Raw genomic sequence first — 21,647 nt, 5'->3', positions numbered from 1 at the left:
GCCATGACCCTCAAACTCCGCCCCTTTGCTTCTTGTAACAGTGCCAGTTTTTTGGCATTGAAAGTAAAAGAATCAATAGAAAACGGACATGGTAAAAATAAAATAGTGTAAAAAAGAGATGAGTAAGACTAACAATGCAAAATAAGTTTGACTTGAGAGGTATATGAATTTTTTTAAAGTTACTTTTGGTTTAAAATGTAAGTCTTGTCATTATTTTTCCAAATATATATATGTATATATTTTTCCAATGCCAATTTTTTGGTTCCAATTCCACGTTAGGCTGGCGTCATTAGAACACCATGAGATTAAATGATACTTTGCAAATTAGCAGCATACGGCGTGAAGGGATTAAGGAGTTTTCATAAACAGTGACACATTTCTTCTTCATTCAGTTTTTTTAACTGTGGCTTCAAACCAGGCCTCTGATGTTGTTGTTCCTGTTGTTTAATCCCATAGATGGTTCCAACAAACCCAAACGTTGACTTAAATTTAATACTAGACTCTAGCCTGATCAGAGTAAACACAGGACCCTCACCAAACATGTTTAGACTCAGTGGGATTTCCATTATTTTATCAGTTTATAAATGTATTTCAATTCTAAAAAGGAATTTTTATTAGAACAATGAGAATAGTTTCTTATGTGGCCCAATTGCAAATGTGCTCAGATTTTTATAGAGGTTTACATCAGACTTTTGGACTCCTCTGTAGATGGAGTTGATGACAAGAAGGAGAACAGGTGCTTGCACAGACATGTCATTTGTTAGTAATAGATCGTTAAACTGCTTCTTCATAGGCTGTCTTCCTAGTCCAGAAACTCCAGGTGGCTCCCTGCATGTTTGCTATGGTCAAAATAACTGCAAGCAGGCAAAGGTTTGGGATTTTCTTTTTTCATTCTTAAAGGGATTTACCAGTTGAACACTTAATCCAAAAGTGTTTTGATAAAGGTTTCATTTGGTAACCAACAGTAACATGGTGTGCAGCAGTGAATGGGTGCTTTCACAGAGGCACAGTGAGGTCTTTCTTGCATCCAACACCAGGAGGGTCTCCAATGCCAAACGGTCGCAGGTGCAGGATGTCAGGCAGCAGCAGAGATTTTGGCTCATCTTAAAGATGGCTTTCATTTCACTTCCTGAGGCAGCTGCTGTTAGGTTTCTTTTTTTTTTTGGTGGTCACTAAGGGGTTCTTCATTTTCCAGAATATCTTCTATCTTTTGCCTGGATGGGTCCACCCGGAGGAGCAAGTGTAAAGAAGAGATATGAGTATTTAAAAAGGAAAGGGGAAAAGATGGCCAAATATGCTTCTAAATGGAGGAATTTTTCATCCTGATAGCCTGAGCATGTTCCCCAGATGTACTTGTGACACAGTAAACCAAGCTTTGATATTTGTTATTTGATGATGTACAGCGGAGTTGAAGGGCTCGGGTGAGCACATTACGCCAAGCACTTGAGAAAAACAGGGATTCTTGTCTCGTGACAAATCAGAGAGAGCTGCTCTGCTGGTCTGTTCAAGCAAGGACGTTAAAGGTGGAACAAAATACAAAAAAAAGGAATAAATCAAAACAATTTAATTATTAACTGAACTTGCGTTTGAAACAAACACAAGTTCAACTGCTGACAGGAGGCTTGGAGGATCAAATAAAAGCAGGAGAAAAAGCAGATGCAGAACAGAGGGGGGAAAAAGAGACGCAGTGTTCAAGAAAATTACAGCTTTTCTAAATCACCACTGTGAAAAGTATTCTTTATCAGGATGCGTGGGCGCAGAGCTGGAGAGTCTGGAGAACAGAGAGCGTGTGGCAGAGAGATAGATGAAAAGCAAGTCTCAGTCACTAACAAGGCACCAGCTGAGGAGAAGATTGACAGAGATGTTCACGTGTGATTCACGGCTCAATCAACAAGGAGTCACACCTATTGGACCAGCAGCAACGGCAGGCGTATCATTCAGTTAAAAACCCACTCCGATGAAAATGGTGTTTTGGGTGTTTTTAACATGTTCTTGAAGAATTTTATCTCTTGATGGAGGATATATATAAAGAAAATTATGTTTTAAACTGTGTTTCTCAGAATATCTTTATGCCATTTGAAAACAGTTGTAGTTCAATCAGCGGACCACAATCTCCCTTCCCAACTCGATCCATGTACGTCTTTGTTTTCCTCGTCCGAGCTGGAATATCAGAACAGTGCGGCTGGATAGCTCTAAAATTGTTCGCCATTTTTGTTGTACAGATAATGTTAGCTTAGGGTTGAAAAGGGCCTGTAGGCTAACGGGTGAGAGTGCAAACAAAGGAATTGTGGGAAATGAACACCCCGCCAACAGTTGTGCCCACAACTGGTGAATTTCTAATGAACTCCTGCCGCTCTGCAGAAACTATGTCCAAGAAATCGATGGATTTGTTTTCCATTTTGGCTAAAAACAGATTTATTATAATTAAAAGACCACCGGAAATGCTTTTGCAATATCAAGTGCTGATTGGAGTGGGGCTTTCATTTTCATATTTTATATCCTTTTTTAATGGTTTTCAAATAAAATGTAAAATTTATGTGATTTACATGAAAGAATGTATATTTAATACACAAATTTGATTTGTTTGTAATTAAATAAAAAGACTGTTGTGAACAAATGAACAGCTGATGCTTTCTAATTTGATTGTGTTTGTTAACAAAAAAAATCTATAATTGTGTCTTTGAGTTGTATTCCCTCACTGGAGGAAACAAATTACCAAAAACATATGAAATGTCTCCTTTCCATGCAAATTTGATGCCAAATTAAAACGCCACTTTTTCCCTTCTCTTTTTTTTTCCATTTTGTTCTATTTCAGCCATGAAGTCTGACCGTAAGCGTCTGAAGGCAGAGAAAGCTGACCTGGTGAACCAGATGCAGCAACTTTATGCCACTCTGGAAAGCAGAGAGGAGCAGCTCCGTGACTTCATTCGCAACTATGAGCAGCACAGAAAAGTATGACACTCATGCTCACACCGTGTATCTGCCACAGCAAAACAATGTGTGAACCGATCCATCAGGATCTGTGTGTCTGCTAGGAGAGCGAGGATGCAGTAAAAGCTCTGGCCAAGGAGAAAGATCTACTGGAAAGAGAGAAGTGGGACCTCCGACGACAGACTAAGGAAGCCACAGAGCACACAGGGATGCTGCGCTCCCAACTTGACCTCAAAGAGAACCGCATCAAGGAGCTGGAAGCTGAGCTGGCCATGGTAAGAAAGACAGATGAGTTGGAGATCATTCAGTCGGCCTCTCTTATTTCAATTCTTCTTTCTTCCTTGAGCTCAGTTTGAAGTGGGATACAAGGCACTGATCAACCCTCACCTCTGCAGACAGAATCACCTTTTTTATTTCAATAGTTTTTCCAGTTGGTGCTTTTTATTAGATCTATTTTATTTCTTTGTGACATCATTTTAACTTAGACTGACTTATAGAAGTGGTTTTGAACAGTACAGGACAGTATATTATCCTCTGCTTTGTGGGGGGGGAACATAAAAGCCTTTAAGAATGTAATAGACAATTTTTTGTGTTATGAAAAAAATGAAATTACTTTTTAGAAAAGAAGTTGCTCTAACTATAGGCATTTGTCTTAAAGTTTTGTATTTCCTTAAACACAATGTGCCCCTTAAACCCCTGACTTTAAGAAGACAGAATTCACTTTAAACATCATTAGTTCATGGATGGGTTCATCACAATAATTAAAAGCTAATTTATTTTGGGAAATCAACTCATAAAGTGAAAATCTATTTTCATAAATAACAGCAGAAATGCTATAAGTCTGTGGACAAGCTGAGGAGTTATGGATGCCCAGGTTACTCTGTCTGAGGCCTTCGGCTCTTGGTTTGGTGTCCCATGTCGTCCCATAGATTCTCCGTGGAATTCTCTCATCATTCACAGGGATGTCCCCTAAACTGGGAATTGGAATTTTTGGTAGTGTTGGCTGGTACCAGGTCCTGCTGTTAAATAAAATGATCATAGTCAAAAATAATGGGCACCAGGGGAATATATGAAGTTCTACAGTGGTCCATTCACACCGGGCATGTGTTGCACGTTCAAGAACACGTCAAACTTGGGTTCTTCCATGCGCTTCTAGCATATGATGTTCACACTGGATTGTCGCTACCTGATACTAGTGCATGTCCGCCACCTACAGTTGGGAGAGGCTTGGTGCAAAATGTCAAAGCGGGGCAAATGTTGCGAATCAGTCTACAGGCTTTTTTCTTTTATAGGTCTATTCCGATATATCAAAGACTTGGTTTGTGACCGGGCACAAGCAACATTTATTATTTTCTCCTCATGACCAATTTTCAAAGTTGACACTTCCGTGAATTAAAAAGGACGCTACCCATACATCACAACCAAATCTGAGTCCCTGATTGGTCAAAGTCCAACTGGTTTAACTTTCAACATGCATTCAATGGCTTGAAGGTAGAGTCCAAAATTGGACATAAAACTTGCGTAGCGATGCACAAACATGACAGTTTTGAACAAGGAAGCCCCAAAAATACGTATATAATAGTGTGCGTTCACATAGACTTTTTATTGGAAGTGGTCGCTTGAACACTCGTTGCACATCCCGGTGTGAACGTAGCTTAACACTTCCTGGTAGACACTGACTTTGGACCTGATCAAACGACGTGGACCAATGCCAGTAGACAATACAACTCTTTTATACGTCTACTGAGGAATCTTTCTGCAAGACATCAAGTAACTTGGATTTGGTGCTTGTATTTTCTTGATCCAAACTCTGGTGATTTCTAAAGAAAAGAGGACTTTATATTAACGAACAATACTGCTGATGTAGTTTCAGTCGAGACTTCTACAGTACAGCTTTATCTGGTTAAAGAGCGCCTAATGAATATGATGGTTAAAGACCATCTCCTGGATGTACGGTGGTCCATGTATCATTGATTCCTGCAACTGACTCCTGTATAGAAATATCCCCCCCGGGTTTCATTTTTAATTCCTTTCAGGGGTGTTGTCACCTCTGCATCTTTTTTTAACCACATTGTTTCTCCCCGTTCTGTTCTCCAGTGATGTGCTTGAATGCAGCACTCTTTTTTCAGAATTTTTAACAATTGTCTAACTTTTAAATTTATGAGGTCTTTTTTTTCGGTAAATTGTGACTGACATTTATTATCCTTGATTCTTAGTCATTGACTTGTACTTACAGTAACAAAGAAGTTTAGTCATGATTGAACTGCTTTTTTCTCATTTGCTATGTTTTGCCTGAATTCATAAAAAGAGATCTAAATAAAAATAATAGTACAGACATGCTCATGTGTCCAACCCCCCAGATGAGTAACTGTGTCAATCAGAGAATGGAGTTCCGGTTGTTTGAGCGTCTTGGGGACAGGGACTACTCTCCTAGGTTCATAGCGGTAAGATGGGCACAAGTTTGACCATTTGACCTCTCATGTCCCTCCCAGTCCCTGGAAATCTCTTCAGTTTGTTTTTTAAGTCCCCTCTCAGATGCACGTTTTGACTAATCTTCAACCTCCCTCAGTGATCCCAGTGATCTCAACTTCAGTTATCCCAGTCTTCCCTTGTGATGTGTTTTAAGTCTTATTTGCTCGAGAAAAAGAACACAAACAATTACCATTGTTCTCACAATTAATAAATCTGACAATAGGTTATTGTGTTATGCATGGAAAAGATTGAGACTGATAAGAAATGTGCTTTTGGTAGATAGAGATGAATGCAGTGAAGCTGACTGTCCTTTTGGTTTGCAGTCTTTTTGTGCTTGGCATGATAATAACATTCAAATAAAAGAGTTTTTTTGCATTTGTTGAACAACAGCATGTCACAGCTAATCATAAAAGGCAGAAAAAAAGAAAAAAAAAAAGAACATTTTGCAAATACAAACAAGCACATCTCCCAAGGCTCTAGCCGTCTGTTGTCGCTTCTAAATGACAGCTCAGAGCAAATGTATTCATTGCACCAACAGAAAGACTTCATTGTTTTCAGTTACCCGACTCTGAATAAAGCAAAAGGAAATCAGAAATGTTGCAGAATTTTTAGAACACAAAAAGCTGAGTTTCCAAGCCTTGCTCCTGAGGAACTCTGTCTTGCATGCTTTATGTCTCTAGTAAACCTGATTCACATAACTGTGACTGATAATCAGCTCCATGCAGAGCTGATGAGTTGAAGCTTTAGACAGGAAAAAACAGACATGCAGGGCAGGGTTACCAAAGGACCAGGAAAGCAAGGCAGACAGAACATCGACATTAAATTCTAACTGTTTTAAAAATTCAGAATTTATAACTAAGCTTATAAATATGAAAATGTGAGCATGTAGAGCAGAAGAAGAAAAAAATGTTCATTTTGTATGTTCATTTTAAACTGTTTTCACGGTTTGCTTGCACGATGCTGATTTGCTCACTGATTGGCTGCATATGTCGATCTTCCCTCTTAAGGCCAAACAGTCTTTAGCCACCTTAACAAAGGATGTGCCCAAGCGTCACTCTCTGGCCATGCCCACGGAGGCGGTCGTCAACGGCAACAATCAAGAGTGGGTGATGCAGGCAGATCTGCCACTGACTGCTGCCATCAGACAGAGTCAGCAGACTCTCTATGTCCACACGGGCCATCCCACTGACAGACAAGGTAGGCCAGTATGAGTGCACCTTCTCCCTGCATATGAACTGGACCACATAGTGCGGCCTGAAGCCTCTGCATGCTTGTTTGAAGCTGTTTAACATGCTTTCAGTTTTACCATCTGCTTCCTGTGGTCATGATGTCCTGTCCTCTTTTGTTTGTCTCACCTATGACTGATGCTGGCTCTGAATCAGCTGCATGTTGAACAGGGTTTGCTGGTTAACTTAATACTGAAACTCCACTAAAAATGAAAGTGTTTTAGTTCAACTATTGTTGACATATTTTTGCTTATTAATCAATCAATTTTTCAGCTGCACACTTTCCCATTTCCTTATTTCTCTACAACTTGTTTCTCCTCAAAATAATTGACAACACACTATAGATAGATACAATCCAAAAAAGGTAGCCTAAAAATAGGAAAAGAAGAATAAAATCCCTAAAAAGTTGTAAAATTATCTGTCCAACCAAGCAGCAAGCCATTCTTACTTAACAAGAATTCTTATAGGACATCAAATTCTACAACAAGGAGTTTCACACATGCATTCAAAAAGAAAACAAGAAAAAAAAAGCTGTTAGAAAGAATTACTGCAAAATGAATGTTAAACACCCCAATAGTTCATTTTGTTACGGTGACAAAAACAATGTAACAAGAGGAAAGTACTTATTTCAGAACAAAAGGTGGAGAAAATGAGAGCATTTTCTTAGCAGTTGGTCAATTTCATTAAATCCTTGTAAAATCTAAAACTCGCACTTATTATTATTCCATAATAATAGCAATGGATGCCAGTGTAACTTACTAACATTTATCAAACTTTAAAATAACATCCTTAAAATGGCGGTTCATTTGAGTTTTTTTGAGTCTTAATTTAAGTTCTTCTGTTGCCAGGAGTTCGCCGCAAAAGACTTTTGACTCATTTTTATAATAATTCACTAATTTCTAGATTCTATATTTTAACTGGACAAAACATTCCAAATTGTGCTGACTTTTAGATAAGCTTGGAAAGGTTTAAAGCAAAGAGAAGTTAAAACAACTGAAAACCTAGTAAAAATCTTGAATGTCTAAGATAGGTTTGGAATCTTTGCAAGTTTTAGATAGATACTGTAGATCACATGTGTCAAACTCAAGGCCCGCAGGCGAAATGTGGCCCGCGAGAGCATAAACGTTTTTCATTTCTTAAAATAAAAATTTGTGTGTATTTATTCATATCTAAGGGGAATCTGACTTTAAATATCGGATTTTCCATATAACCTAACCTGACAGAATCCAATTTGAAAGGATTTATGCTAGAGTAACAAGCAAACATATGTTTTCTATGCAACTGTATTTGTCACTTTAAAAAGTTATAATAAATAAATAAATTAGTAATTCAACATTAAGGAGTAGTTACGTTTATTTTTCATTACGTTTAGACACTTGTATAAGTTATATCTGGCTCTTTGAGGACAACCACTATGCTGATGTGGCCCTCAGTGAAAATGAGTTTGACACCCCTGCTGTATATGGATTAATGGATAGATGGATGGATGGATAGATGGTCAGTAACACTTTTGATGTATTCTAAAACTTTAACTTTTACTGTGTCAACATGTTTTTTTTCCTGTTATGTCACTCAAAGGTTTTAGGAATGAAAGGTTCATGTAGAACTAAGAAAGAACAAAATCATAAGTAACAGCTGCAGAAATCAAGAAGCTCTACTTTTTATTACTTTTTATCAGCTGATGACTAAAATATGAGACAAAACTCCTCAAAATAGGCTTATGCATAAACACCTACAGTATCAACCCCAGCTTATTTTATTAGTTGTACTTCATGTATCAGCTGCGCTGGTACACGCACTCAACATTTGTGAAGCTGTTTTTCCTGTTGCTAAGCAACTGCAGCTGGTTGCTAATAACTCTTCTGTGGCTACAGCATTCTTTAAAGCTTTCAGCGCAATTTTCGAGACATGTAAGAAGATCAGAGTTGACTGCCTCGCTCCCAGAAACACCCGCAAAAAGAAACGAGGCTTCACTCTTCTCCCTCTCGTCCTGTTTAGTGGCGGCTGTGCGGGTGAGCCCGTGCCACTCGCGTCAGCCCTCCATCATCTCTGACGCCTCTGCAATGGAGGGGGATCGGTCATCCACACCCAGCGACATCAACTCCCCACGTCATCGGACTCACTCCCTCTGCAATGTAAGAGCTGCCCACCACCGCACCCTCCCAAGTAATCGCCTCCCTTTTAAGTAACTGCTGATTTCTCTGCTGCATAGCTGCTGTCACTTCCTTACACCTCCCACATGGCTGAGTTCATGTTTGCCCCTCTGCTTGTTGTGTTTTCACTCTGCAGTCGTGACTTGAATCATTGTGGAAACCAGTGGTGGTTATGGAAAAAGTGCATGCCTAGCAGCATGGAAAGTGCCACTTCCCATCTGTGTTAAGGTCTCACCTCTGTTCCTCCTCACACTCCTTCACTGACTCCTTTCCACTTCTGCATCTCTTCCTCTTTGCTCATCCCTTCATCTCCCTCTGGCGCCCCTTCTCTCAGTCCCTAGAAGATCTGGAGGAGGCGAAGCGTAAGAAGAAAAAAGAGAAGATGGGGCTGGGCTCGCTGTCCCGTGTCTTTGCTCGGGGGAAGCAACGCAAGTCTTTGGACCCCGGTTTGTTTGATGGTACTTCAACACCCGATTATTACATAGAGGAGGATGCAGACTGGTAAAACACATGAGTCTGAGTGAACCCCCTACAGAGCCGTTGTGGCAGTTTTAAGAGGACATCAGTACATTGAATGTGTGCGAAGATGGGGTGCTGTGTGCGGATAACGAACAAGTATGCGTGGTCTCACCAGCATGCACACTTTCCCTATGAATGCCAGTCAAAACCATGTTGGAAAGCAAGCCTTGCTTTCGTTAGGGTAAATCTTGACAGAAAATTGCAACCGTGTGTGTACAATTCATGTAAATAGCGTGGTGAGTGTAACACAGCGATGGTGTGGACATGCTCTGTTGTATCTGCCCCAAAACAGCTGTGTGGAATGATTGTCTAATTATTCTTTATATTTGACTCTTTGTTTTCACTCGACTGGAAACTTGAAGGACTGCTGTATCTGTAAATAATAACTGGTTGTCGTGCACTTTGTGGGTGTAAATGTCTTCATGTCCTGGATTTTTTTTTTTTTTCTTAACATTGTACCCTCCCTTTCCCTTACTACTACGGTTGCCTCTATTCATTGTCCTGTTTGGTTCAATCCCTCCCTTTTCCACATGTTCATGATGAGAACACTTTCCTGTAGGCAACATGCAGACTCCCCAAATCCAATGCTACTTTAACAATTTAAAATACAAAATAATCAGAAGTGCTGCTGTTTATGTAAAAACATCAAAAAGCAGCTAGCATTTTTTCATTCAAAATATCTTTTCTCCCAATTCTACACAGCCAAACAGGAAATGTAAAACTTATTTTCTATCTGTTCAGATAGAAGATGCGTAACCTCTGCCTTGCATGAACCGTCTCCAAATGCATGTTTATTAGAACCTCACTGCAGAGTCGCCTGTTCCTGTGAATGCTGAAAAGAGAGGTCAGTTACTGATTTTGTCAAGAACACGTGATTATATTTAAAGAACAACTCAAATTACATTTTGATCTATTATAAAAGCGTTGCCAGTGTCTTTTTATTATGGTTATGACGACTTTAGTCCAAATAAAAAATCGGCGTAGTTTTTCTAGGACATAGTTTCTGCAGAGCGGCAGTAGTTTATTCCAAATTTGCCTCTGAGTTGAGGGTGGGACTGCTGGCACAGAGCAAACCCGTCTCCCCTTCACCTCCCCATTGCTGAGAACTAACTGTTTAAACAATCTACCGCTAGCTGACAGGCAATTAAATCTAATTTTATTGATGCAACAAAAATGGCAAGCAATACTAAAGCTAGCCAATGATACGTTTGATTCAGTGATTCGTTTCTAGGGCAAAAGAAAACAAAGACGTACGTGGATCTAGTCGTGGAGCAGGAAGCTTGTGGCCTGGTCAGTATATTTTTTACGTCACAAATAAGATCTCTTTCAAACTGCTTTTTTTTTTTTGCCCCAGATTCACACGAAAAATACTCATAAATGCACTTTTAACCTTTAAGTTTTTAATATATGCCCTCCATGATCAGAAAAATGCCAAAAGAGTATGTTAGAAACACTAAAAACACCATTTTAAGTGGGTATGCAAGAAACCATTTCATTTTTGTCCATTTCTTCTATCAGGAACTCACTTGCAGCTCAAAACCAGAAAGCAGACTATAAAAATTTTTTAATGACCTCTGCTCCTCTGGAATTAAGGTTATTTAAAACGATAACCAGAATCCCAAAGAAGATAAGCAGACATTAAACAAACCACTGTAACATCGGGGAGGGCAGCCATTAAAAGTTAAAAATCAGGATTTAAATACACTAATCAAGCAACCACATACCGTCTCCCATGACCGTGTGAACTCACCGGAAAATCTTTTGCAGAATTTAAACCAGTGCTGCAAAAAAGCAATTAACTTTGAGGTAAAGGTTAAAACCATTTCATCGGGGGGGAGGGGGGGGATGTCCAAAGGCATCGAATTCTTTTCATCCTTTCTCTGGATTGGAGTCTGCACTTCCCTCCCAGGAAATCTTTTCTCTTCTTGATATTTAACCAACATTGTGTAATACTCATCCTCATCTGGAACCACAAGGAGTGCCAGATTACATTGGATTTATTTTTAACAAGTGTTTTTAGGAGTGTTCATGTAAGAAATTTAAATATATGTTTTAGTCATTTCTTTTGCATAGGAACAAAGAAATCAACAACTTTAATTTATCAAATATTCAATAACATGTATGAAACTTTAGGCTACTTTTACTTTTCAATGTAACCAAATTGAATCCGCTAATGGTGAAAAAATATAAAAGAAGCTTACTGTACTATTTTGTTTCTTGAGCCACAATGTTTTTTTTCATAAATATTTTTTTTTTTGTAAATGAGATTACAATACAGAAAATGAATGAATATTATTATTGCTAAAGAGTTTTATTTAAGGTTAAAGATGTAGGCCTCATGGCCAGACTTCTTTTCTGAAGCCCTGAGATGTTTAGCAGTGAATAGTAGCAACTTTTCAAGGCATGACAACAAAGTTACCCTTCAAAGAACTAAATGAGAAAAATAAGACTATTTTCAATAAAATGCAAAGTGATCATTTTCATGTGGCTGTCCTCTCTTAACCGGTTTGTGTTGTGTTGGTGTTTATTTGTGGGTTCGGCTGGCATTTCTAACTCATACATGGCTTCCTTCAGCCCAGAAAGCCCTTCTGTAGGTGGACTGTGCCTTCAAATGACCTCCTTTTTTCTCATCTGCGTCTTTTCTGTGTGAGAAATTGGGATCAATAATATTAAAAAAAAAAAAAAAAAGTAAAAAGATGAGAAAAAAGAAATGGGGAGAACTTGTATGTTAACATGAGTCTATTTTGATATGATCAATCCATTTCTAACTCTGACCATCTTGTGAAATTCCTGTGAAACTTACTATAGGAGAAGGTTGCTGGAGATAAACTCTCTGTAGATATTTGTATCTGCTTCAAAAAAAACATTCTGAACTGACCTTTTAGTTCAGCTCTTCTTCAAGTTGGATTTATGAAAATCTAAGAAAAATCGAGAAGAAATTCTCAAAATTCTGAAACTTTCTATAATTCATCAGGGATGCTTGCATTTTTATCTATTTCTAAAATTCTAGAACAGTGACTGGGTAAAGTGTGTTTCGCAGGCAAAACCATTTTTCCCCAACTTTTTTGTAGGATGAGTGTTTGACGGCACACTAATATTGCTGGTGATTTAGGTGATAACTTGCTGCACTAGATGTGCCGTCTGACCCATCACATTGACCAAACCCAGCACCAAATGAGCGGCCTGTTTGTTTAAAACTCTGTAATTCTTACTGCAGAGCAGCGGACACATCAGACAGCGTTTCATCTTCATGATTTATTTTCAACATCAATGAAACAATCAAATAATTTATCTAATCCTAAACCGAGAGTCCAGGTTGGTATAAAAAAGTGGCGCTATAACTACGAGTGTTGTTATTTTATGCCAATGTCTTTTACCCCTTGAAACCTGAAATTATATCCAGCTATGAAAAAACACATAAATTATTTTGCTTTCAAGTAGATCCTAAATTAAGGTAAGTTTGGAGAAGAAGTGGTTTGATACATATTTTCACCATTAGGGGTTAAGGTGGATAAAACTGAAGCTTTAACAAACTACCGTAGTATAAATATGCAAAGTTTCAGAACTCTGTGATAATTATCTGCGTTGTTTTTAATAACAGAAAATTCTTTATTATCAAAGTTGAAGTTTATTTGGTTCAATAAATGCAACATTTTGCAACTTTTAAATGATAATCAACATTAACCAAACAGAAATGGGCTGAAGCATCATGCTCATCAAAGCAAAAGATACAATTCACACAGAAACGAAACCTAATTGGAAGTTCACAAATGTATCACAAACAGAAAAATCTAAATATTTAACCAAATACATATTCATATATACACAGTCATACACATATACATACATATATATACAAACATGTATTACACATAAAATAATATAAATGTACTTATACAAAATAAAATTTCTCTAGTATTTGCCATTTTTTTCACATTTTAACAGTAACCTGAATTGTTTAACAGTATTAACTAATTTAAGATCTTTATCCAAAGAATTCCAAGGGTTTGTTCCAAAAACAGAAGATGCATGATTCAAACAAAAATTACCTCTTAAATTATAATGTTTCCCTTTTCTCAAAATATATCTGCACTCTCAAGGGCAAACTGTTTTGAAAGGCACGAAAAGAAATTTCAAACATTCTTGCACATACACAATCTCCCCCATTTTTAATGCATTTGATTGTATAAACAGCACCTCTGTGGATTCACCAAAACCATCTTTAATAATTACTCGAATTTCTCTTTTTTTGATGTTTAATTTGTGGATCAATATTTGTTTTATATATATTTCCCTCAATTTCCAAAACAGACAGGAAGTATGGAAGAATTAAGGTTTTATTTCTGTAAAGTATACCTGTGGCTCTAGATATATATTCTTTTATATGTTCAACATGTGACTTCCAGTTAAGCTGGTGGACAATAATGAATCCAAGGAACTTTGTTTCATAAACACATTCATTTTCTACTCCAACAAAATAAAGTTTAATATTATCCTTTATTTAATTGCACCAAAACCTATCAATTTAGTTTTCCCCATTTAAAATGCTTGTTATTCTCAAACCAATTTTTACATTTTACTTTCCTCTCATTATCTAAAAAATGTCTAAGATAATCAGGACAACCTGGTGCAAATGGAAGATAATTGACATTTCCATTTTTAAAAATGGGTCTCAAACTTTGTTATATTCTGTGAAGTTTATCCCCTAAACTGTACTTTTGAACTCAGTTCAAGTCTGTGCTCTGTTTCCAGGAGTTTAAGTAAAAGAATGCTTCTAAAGATGACTTAAGCCAGCTTTAATGAAAATAGGTTTATTTTAATGCAACAGTCATTTTATTAATCTTTTGCCTAATAAGAGGTGGTAGAAGCTGCCAAAAAGATCAGTCGTTAGGATATCCAATGGCTGATCTTGGTAAATTAAGCGATGGAAAAACAAAGAACCTTGAATGAATTTTTCAAAAATGAAAGATTCAAAATAAAGATGACTGATTGTGACTGATTTTCAAAGAGAGCAGCATTCCCACTGAAATAACAAAAGAGATGCAGAGTAGAAAAACAAACAAGCAAAAAGCTTCTGCTCTTTCCATTAACAGAAGGATGTAAGAAGAATGCTTTTATCCACAGCACATTAGCCTCTGTGTGTTCCTTCCAGTTTTATCCTTAATGGTTCCAGCCTACAGTCAGGCACAGAGCAAGTCAAAGATTACGGTGTAATTCCTAGAGTTGCTATCAGGTTAATGCACTCAGAATACAAGGAAGCAAAGCCAGGGTCAAAGCTGTGGCGCCATTGCCACCTGCTGGCAGTGGCATTGAAATGAACGCCCACTTTTTTTCCCCCTGGCCAGACCATTCCTGCTGACAGGTTTGTTTTTAGGAAAACAACAGTAGTTAGATGAGTTGGTGCCAAAGTAAAGAGTCTTCAGAAAGCTGCAGTGAATAACGAGGAGCAAATGAAAACTTATGACAGTAGATTATAATAATGTCAGTGAGACGCCGTCCTAATGCATCAAAATACCCATCCATTTCCTCTGCAGCTGGTGCGGCAGACTAATTTAGACAGATGAGTCATGTTAATTCAACTGCTAAAACAGATGCTGCTTTAATGGACTTCTTAAGTGAGGAGCTTGTTTTTGTAACCCGCATCTTTCTTATAAAATAAAAGGGAACAAAGGTTGATTTTATTAAAGACTACTTTTCAGTATTTAGCATTTTAATGTCTGATATCTATCACTATTCTCACTGCCAACTGTATCTTCACTCACAACCGCATCACCCAAACATCTGCACCATCCCTTCACCCACCCAGACTCAGAAAGCCTCTACAGTTCTGCCCACCTCAGCCTCAATCTGTCAGATGGGTCAGAGGACCAGCTGGACCGCCTCCAACAGGTGGAGTTGGCCAGGATGACACCCATGTCTCAGTGGAGAGCGGGCACCGTGCAGGCATGGCTGGAGGTTGTCATGGCAATGCCTATGTACATTCGCACCTGCTCAGAAAATGTCAAAAGTGGAAAGGTTGGTTTAAACTGCTCACTTTACATAAATATAATGCAGCGAATCTGCCTGCAGTTGTTTGCATTACTCACTTATGAAGTAGTTTGTAAAAACACTGTCATTTGAACATTGTGCAGGTTTTACTGGGACTAACGGATGAAGACCTGGAGCAGGGTTTAGGCGTCACCAATCTGATGCATCGCCGGAAACTCCGCCTCGCCATTGAAGATTACAGAGACGCTGATAACGGCAAAGGGTATGAAGTCGTAAAATCTCATGTCTGGTACAGTATCCTTATATTAAAATTCCTGAACTTGAATTTGGAAATAGAGTCTCACCTTTAAAGAAGAGGCAGCATTTCGTGATGCTCAGGAAAATGGCTGAATTACATTCAGAACTTGTTTTTCACACAGACATTCAAGGTTAACACAGTGGCCTATCTCTCTAATTGATAGCTGTTAAAATCGACTTGTTTTTACTGTAATTCTAGAACTTAACTGATTTTGAGTTTTATGTTTTTTTTTTATTGCAGTTTATAAGAATTTCAAAAACAATTCAATTCAGTTTAATAGCACTTATTCACACTCATCTCTGGCTATGATACGCAGGGGCATCATGCAGCATGTACATAAAAAAAAACAGCCATGAAAGGATCATAACCCCAGCAAATTTTGACTTGTTATTGTTCGACCAGAAAGCGTTCTTTTGACAAATGACAAATGTATCTCCAAAAACACATCAAGCTGATGTACAATAGGCTTTATTGTGGAAACCTTTCAAAAGGCTGAGAAATGTTTCTCAATGAAACATTTCTCCGCCTCTATTTACAATCAAACAAAAACTGAAAGGCTGTCAATCTATTGGAAATTTAATACTTACACCATTCCAAAAAGCCCAAGTTGTTCTAATTTATTCAAAATACCTGGATTCATTGGCTACAGGTGTTTCAATCAGTTCAACAGGTAAAAAATAGCAGCTTTGAGAGATTTTGGGACGTCTAGACTAAGACAAAGGACCTCTCAGGGGACCTGCAGCTCTGCTTTGCAGTTGTTCTTGTGTATGGAAAGAACAAAAATCCCATAAACCAGTGTTTTCAAGTTACAGTGGTAACAATGCAAAATATTATTAAAATATACAAGTCGTTCCACATCTCAGAAGAGTGATATGGAAGCTAAAAGGGTCATCTGTGCTGACAGGAGGATACTGAGAGATGGAAAAATAAAGCAATCCAAGGATCTTCACCAAGGTCATTCTTGGGAATTTGAGCTTTGCTGGTGACACTTTTGGGTTCCATGGACACAGAACACACCACACCAGAACATCGCTTCTCCACATGAGGCACAATATCTCTTCCAAACTGGGCTCATGTGGACAAACAAAAATGTCCTCTGTTCCACGGTCTGGTGAAACTAAAAATTAATAGATTGACTACAAAAGATTTTTTTTTTCCAAGTCACAGTAAAATGGAAATAATGAGAAGTCATCAGGATGTCCAAAAAAACTGGCAGTCTGCAAAGACACCAGCCTTGGCCTCCAGTGAACATTTTAACCGGATTTTAAAATGACAGCGACCCAAAACGGAAAAAACTCTTCAGATATGTTTAGTGAACAACAGGATAGTTTTGCTGTGGCCTCGCTTAAATCCCACTAAGGATCTGTGGAGGGAGCTAAAGCTCAGGGTGGTGGCACAGAGACCCTTCCCCCTGAAAGAATTTGAACTTATGCAAGATGACAAATTGACACAAATAGCAGGGGAGACATTAAAACATATTTTGGGCCATTGCAGTAACAGTTTAATTACTGCAACAGCCAAAACAATTATGTTTTTTTCTTCTTTCTTTTTTCTTTAAAGAATATTCTGTCACATTTGTTCAAATGCATAAATAAATAAATGCTGTTTTTTTTTATTTTTATTTTTTAACACTGAACAAGTTCTGTCTTACCAGAGCTCAACTTCCCAGAAGAGCATATCTGTTACAATAAGACAAAATACAAGTCTTTTTTTATCCTTAAGAGACAATTGTAGCTGTGGCTTCAAAAATCTCAAATATGTACCGGTAATCACATTTGACTATGAATCAGAAGATTTTAGAACCGAATACACTGATTTTAAAATGTTATATTTGATTGGGTTTAATACTGTATTCAGTATTACCTGTTTTATATTCTTATTTTTAGTTTCTTCCTCTTAAAATCAATTTTACTTGTGACCTGCCAGGGAACTACAGATGGGAATTAGCCTATTACATTACTTACATTACTTACATTTCCGTTCAACACAGGGATGCCGTTTCTACATCGACTTCTGGGAGACGCATGTGTCATTTTAAATCAAGAATTAACACATTGTTGAATAAAAGAAGCTTTAAGTCAAAATGTACCAGGTTGTATGGGAAAATTATGGGGTTGACGATTGGAGATCGATAATGCCGGAAGAAATATCCTGCAAGTCAGACGTTCCAGTTCTACTTGCTGTGAATATAAATATGAAATTGCAATCATGTCTGTCTGTAGGCTGTCAAAGGCTGCAGATATGGACCACCACTGGGTGGCCAAGGCCTGGCTTAATGATGTGGGCCTGCCTCAATACTCCCAGGCCTTTCAGACTCACCTCGTCGACGGACGCGTGCTGAACTCCCTGACTCGGTTTGATCTGGAATATCACCTCAATGTCACCAAAAAGTTCCACCAGGTCAGCCTGCTGCTGGGCATCGAGCTGCTACACTTGCTCAGTTTTGAGAAGGAGGTGAGTCAGGAACGGAGACTTTGATGAGGCTGTATGTGATCAATGAAGCTGTGGACTGTGAAAAAAATATTTGTCAAACTTCTTCCAGGCACTTCAGGCTCGTCGGGCACAGTGTGAGCACCAAAATGTGGACCCGCTTGTGTGGACTTCTCATCGGGTCATGAAATGGATCAGAGACATTGATCTCAAGGTGGGACAAACCAGAGAGGGGCTTAAATTTTACAAAAATGAAAAGATTAATCTTTTTCTGATATACAAGATTTGGAGAACAACATTGAAGTGATTGAGCTTAAGAATTGTTTTAGATCCCTGTTAGATTTGATTGTGCAAAGACCATATCCAAGGACTAAATTCTAGATTTTTTGTGACATAAAAAAATTCTCCTACTTTTTTTAAATTTATTACAGATCTATTTTCCTCCCAAGTTTTCACAAGACCATCACCAGAGTAGATTATTTTAACAAAAATAAATCACAACTTGTTTCCTTTTTCTATCCTTGCACAGGAATTTGCTGACAACCTTCAAAACAGTGGAGTTCATGGAGCTGTATTGATACTTGACCCCACATTCAACACTGATGCCATGGCAACAGCTCTGGGGATCCCCACCAGCAAGCACATGGTCAGGCGGCACCTTGTTGAGGAGATGAGGACACTCATTCCTTCAGCAAGGTTTGAGGAAATGATCAATAGAAAAGAAGAATAGACAAAGTGACAACTCCTTTATTATTAAAACCCATAAAAAAGAGCCCCCCCCTGAATTTCCCTTTAACCTTAGCAAAAAAAAATTAGTTTTTTAATTTTTGCTCCCCCTGATTTATAAATATAATATAACAGCACATTTTTGTATCTCCCAAATGTTTTTGCTCTGCTCTCTGGCAGAGTTGATGCCAAGCAGGAATATGAGTGTTTAGGCCTTGGAGCTCCCCCAACCCTGCTGTGCCAGAACTCCCCAGGCAAACTGCCCAGCTCCAACTGCAAACACACTGATGAAGAGAGCCTGTTAAAAAGGAGGGCTGTGAAGGTAGACACGGAGATGACGTTCACCTTGAATTTGTTTTATATGTTTACCAAAATTCCATAATGTCAAAATAAATGCATAATTTAATTCTGTAAAATATTTAATCACATGTGTTAGGGTCCCACTCCAATCATCTTATGATCTGTTGTAAGTTTCCAGTGGTCCTTTAATTGTGAATATGCCATTTTGGCCGCAAATGGCCAAAAATGCCATAGTTTCTGCAGAGCGGCAGGAGTTCATCAGAAATTTGCCTCAGAGTTGTGACTGTTGGCGTGGAGTGAGCTTTCTTTCATTTCTCATCATCCATTTGTCTACATGCTCTCCCGCTAGCTTGCAACCCCTCACACTCCCAACCTAACATTAGTGGTGCAACAAAAATGGCGAGAAAAACTGGAGTTATCCAGATGTACAGTTTTGAACCAGGTGCTCTGACGAGGAAAACAAAGATGTACACGGATCTATTTGTTTGCAAGTGGATGCATCAGAATGGAGCGGAGCAGGGAGCTTTGTAATTTTTTCCAACAACATTTTTTGTCTGCTTCTGATTCACAATGATTTGAATAAAGAAAAACCATCACAACCCTCTGCCTAAAAATTGCCCTAAAATGCAAGTTCATTTCTTAATAAGTGTCCCTTATAACATGAAACATGCTTCAAGAACATGTTAAAAACACAAAAAATTCATTGGAGTGGGTCTTTAACAAACAGTGGTATAATTTGGGATGCCCGGCATCAGAAATAAAAAGGTTCCTCATTTGTATTAGTGATAAACAAGGTTTTTTTCTGTCTCAGCCTCCTTTAGGGTTCAGTCCCAAAAACCATGGTGGGGGGGATCAGAGCCGCCATAGGACCTTTGGCTCTCTACCCCGAGAGGTTCGAGACCACACTCCGCCCAGAGCAGAGGGAAGCCCAATCCGGGGGTGTACCAGCATTGAAGTCACCAATGTGTGATGTCATACAGCTGAACAGAAACCTCTGCCAGTCATCATTTCAAAGTGTTTACGGGCCGGACCCCACTTTGTGAAAGGGACATGAGTCTTTAAATAACATTGCGTTTTAAGGTTAGTTGCACATCACGTTTCAAGGGTGCTTTTTTAAGACCCCAATGACAGTGGCACATCGGGTTGAGCAGTCCTCTGCCAAATGAACAGTTAAGGGTTCAAATCCCACATTGTATCCTTGAACAAGACACTTTACCCAGATTGCCATCAAGTGTGAGAAACCTCAAACTTTAAAAATGGTAATTTGCTAAATTCAAAATTTCTTTTGTAATTTCAGATCAAAGGGAATAAAAAAACTGAAGCTAAATTAATTTTTTGTGTTTAATTTTAAGTATAAATCAGTATTACCACACAGATTTGTTTTCTGTCACTTGTCACAGATGATACAGAGCTCTCCTCAGAGGGCTGTTTATTAAAAAAAAGGTATACAATGTAATATTTGATCAAATTAATCCAATAAGTCTAATATCATAAAAATAAACCTTTGTTGTAGGCTGTCTGTGGTACTTTGATTATGTGTCTAGTTAGAAATGCAAAAACAAGAACAGACTTACTAAGCTTAAATTTCTCTTCAAGGGTGTTTTGTTAATTTTGCACATTTATACTATTGTGTCTCATAAATGTAAAAGCATTCTTAATGTTTTTTTAATGTACAGCTTAAGAAGGGCCATCTATAGGATTGCTGAAAGTTTGTCAAATATTTTCTTTCATTAAATAAAACAGTGGAATTTAAAATGTTCATTTTCTTCACTTCGTGGCTCCAATTTTTACTCATTTTCTTCATCATAGTCTACTTTTTCAGTTCCAGTAAAAACATGTTGTAACTAACAAGACCTGTGCAATAAATGGCTCTTCAATTTGCTTGGAATGTATTCTATTTTTTACTTTATAACCTTAAAAAAATGATGTCTGCATTTGACATATTTATCCAATTTTAGAGAAACTACAGTCTAAAAATGTTCATTTATAATTATTCATGTGATGTCATAAATTTTTACAATTGTTGCTAAACAATGGTGACACATTTTTGTCAGCACTCTTGACTCCATGGGTGTTTTGTTTTAAAGAAATGTTTTACGTTTATGTCCCAGTTATTATTTTTTTTAATCCTATCAAGTATTTATGGTAAAAATGACTCGACATAACACACAATTCAAAACCTTCAATACCATTTCAGCTCTTGAGGTGAGATAAAAACAGATGAGAATTTTTTGCATGAAGCAATAAGTGCTGCTCATTGGGGGTCAAACCAGTCCTCACACGTACTACCTACTTGTCAATTGATTTCTCGACAACCATTTTATGAGTCACGTCAGTAATCAACTCTCTCTCTCTGCTGACTCACACCTGTGCAACTCAGATTGATGAAATGGCTCCTTATCCACAGTGCCTCAGTCTTTATGCCAGATTAAGTATGACCATGTTTGGAGCGTAGCTGCTTAACTTTGCCATAATGTGCAAAAGCCTAGATTGAATTGAATGATAAGATTTTTGCTATCTCTGATATTTAAGTTTCGAGGAAAAAAATATGCTCTTTGCAAATGTAGCTTTGGTTTCAAATTTGTCAAAGATACATTTTAGATA

The 21,647-nt window shown here is 38.0% G+C and overlaps 1 protein-coding gene across 1 annotated transcript in view; it reads left to right on the top strand.

Moving 5' to 3' along the window:
* The window catches only part of LOC101156495 (kazrin), a 155,657-nt gene extending 134,732 nt beyond the window's left edge, over positions 1 to 20,925 (top strand). Inside the window, exons 5-17 of the mRNA XM_011476908.3 lie at positions 2,816 to 2,952; positions 3,036 to 3,206; positions 5,292 to 5,375; positions 6,411 to 6,600; positions 8,628 to 8,764; positions 9,117 to 9,240; positions 15,108 to 15,316; positions 15,433 to 15,551; positions 17,810 to 18,041; positions 18,130 to 18,231; positions 18,547 to 18,713; positions 18,924 to 19,065; positions 19,855 to 20,925. Of these exons, the coding sequence (XP_011475210.2) occupies positions 2,816 to 2,952; positions 3,036 to 3,206; positions 5,292 to 5,375; positions 6,411 to 6,600; positions 8,628 to 8,764; positions 9,117 to 9,240; positions 15,108 to 15,316; positions 15,433 to 15,551; positions 17,810 to 18,041; positions 18,130 to 18,231; positions 18,547 to 18,713; positions 18,924 to 19,065; positions 19,855 to 20,013 (1,973 nt within the window). The 3' untranslated portion in view covers positions 20,014 to 20,925. The remainder of the gene's footprint in view (positions 1 to 2,815; positions 2,953 to 3,035; positions 3,207 to 5,291; positions 5,376 to 6,410; positions 6,601 to 8,627; positions 8,765 to 9,116; positions 9,241 to 15,107; positions 15,317 to 15,432; positions 15,552 to 17,809; positions 18,042 to 18,129; positions 18,232 to 18,546; positions 18,714 to 18,923; positions 19,066 to 19,854) is intronic.
* The last annotated feature ends 722 nt before the right edge of the window (positions 20,926 to 21,647 follow it).

The sequence above is a fragment of the Oryzias latipes genome, chromosome 7, assembly GCF_002234675.1.
Source record: "Oryzias latipes chromosome 7, ASM223467v1".
Taxonomy (NCBI): Eukaryota; Metazoa; Chordata; class Actinopteri; order Beloniformes; family Adrianichthyidae; genus Oryzias; species Oryzias latipes.
The sequence above is the reverse complement of the archived record's forward strand: the minus strand, read 5'-3'. Positions and strand labels throughout refer to the sequence as shown.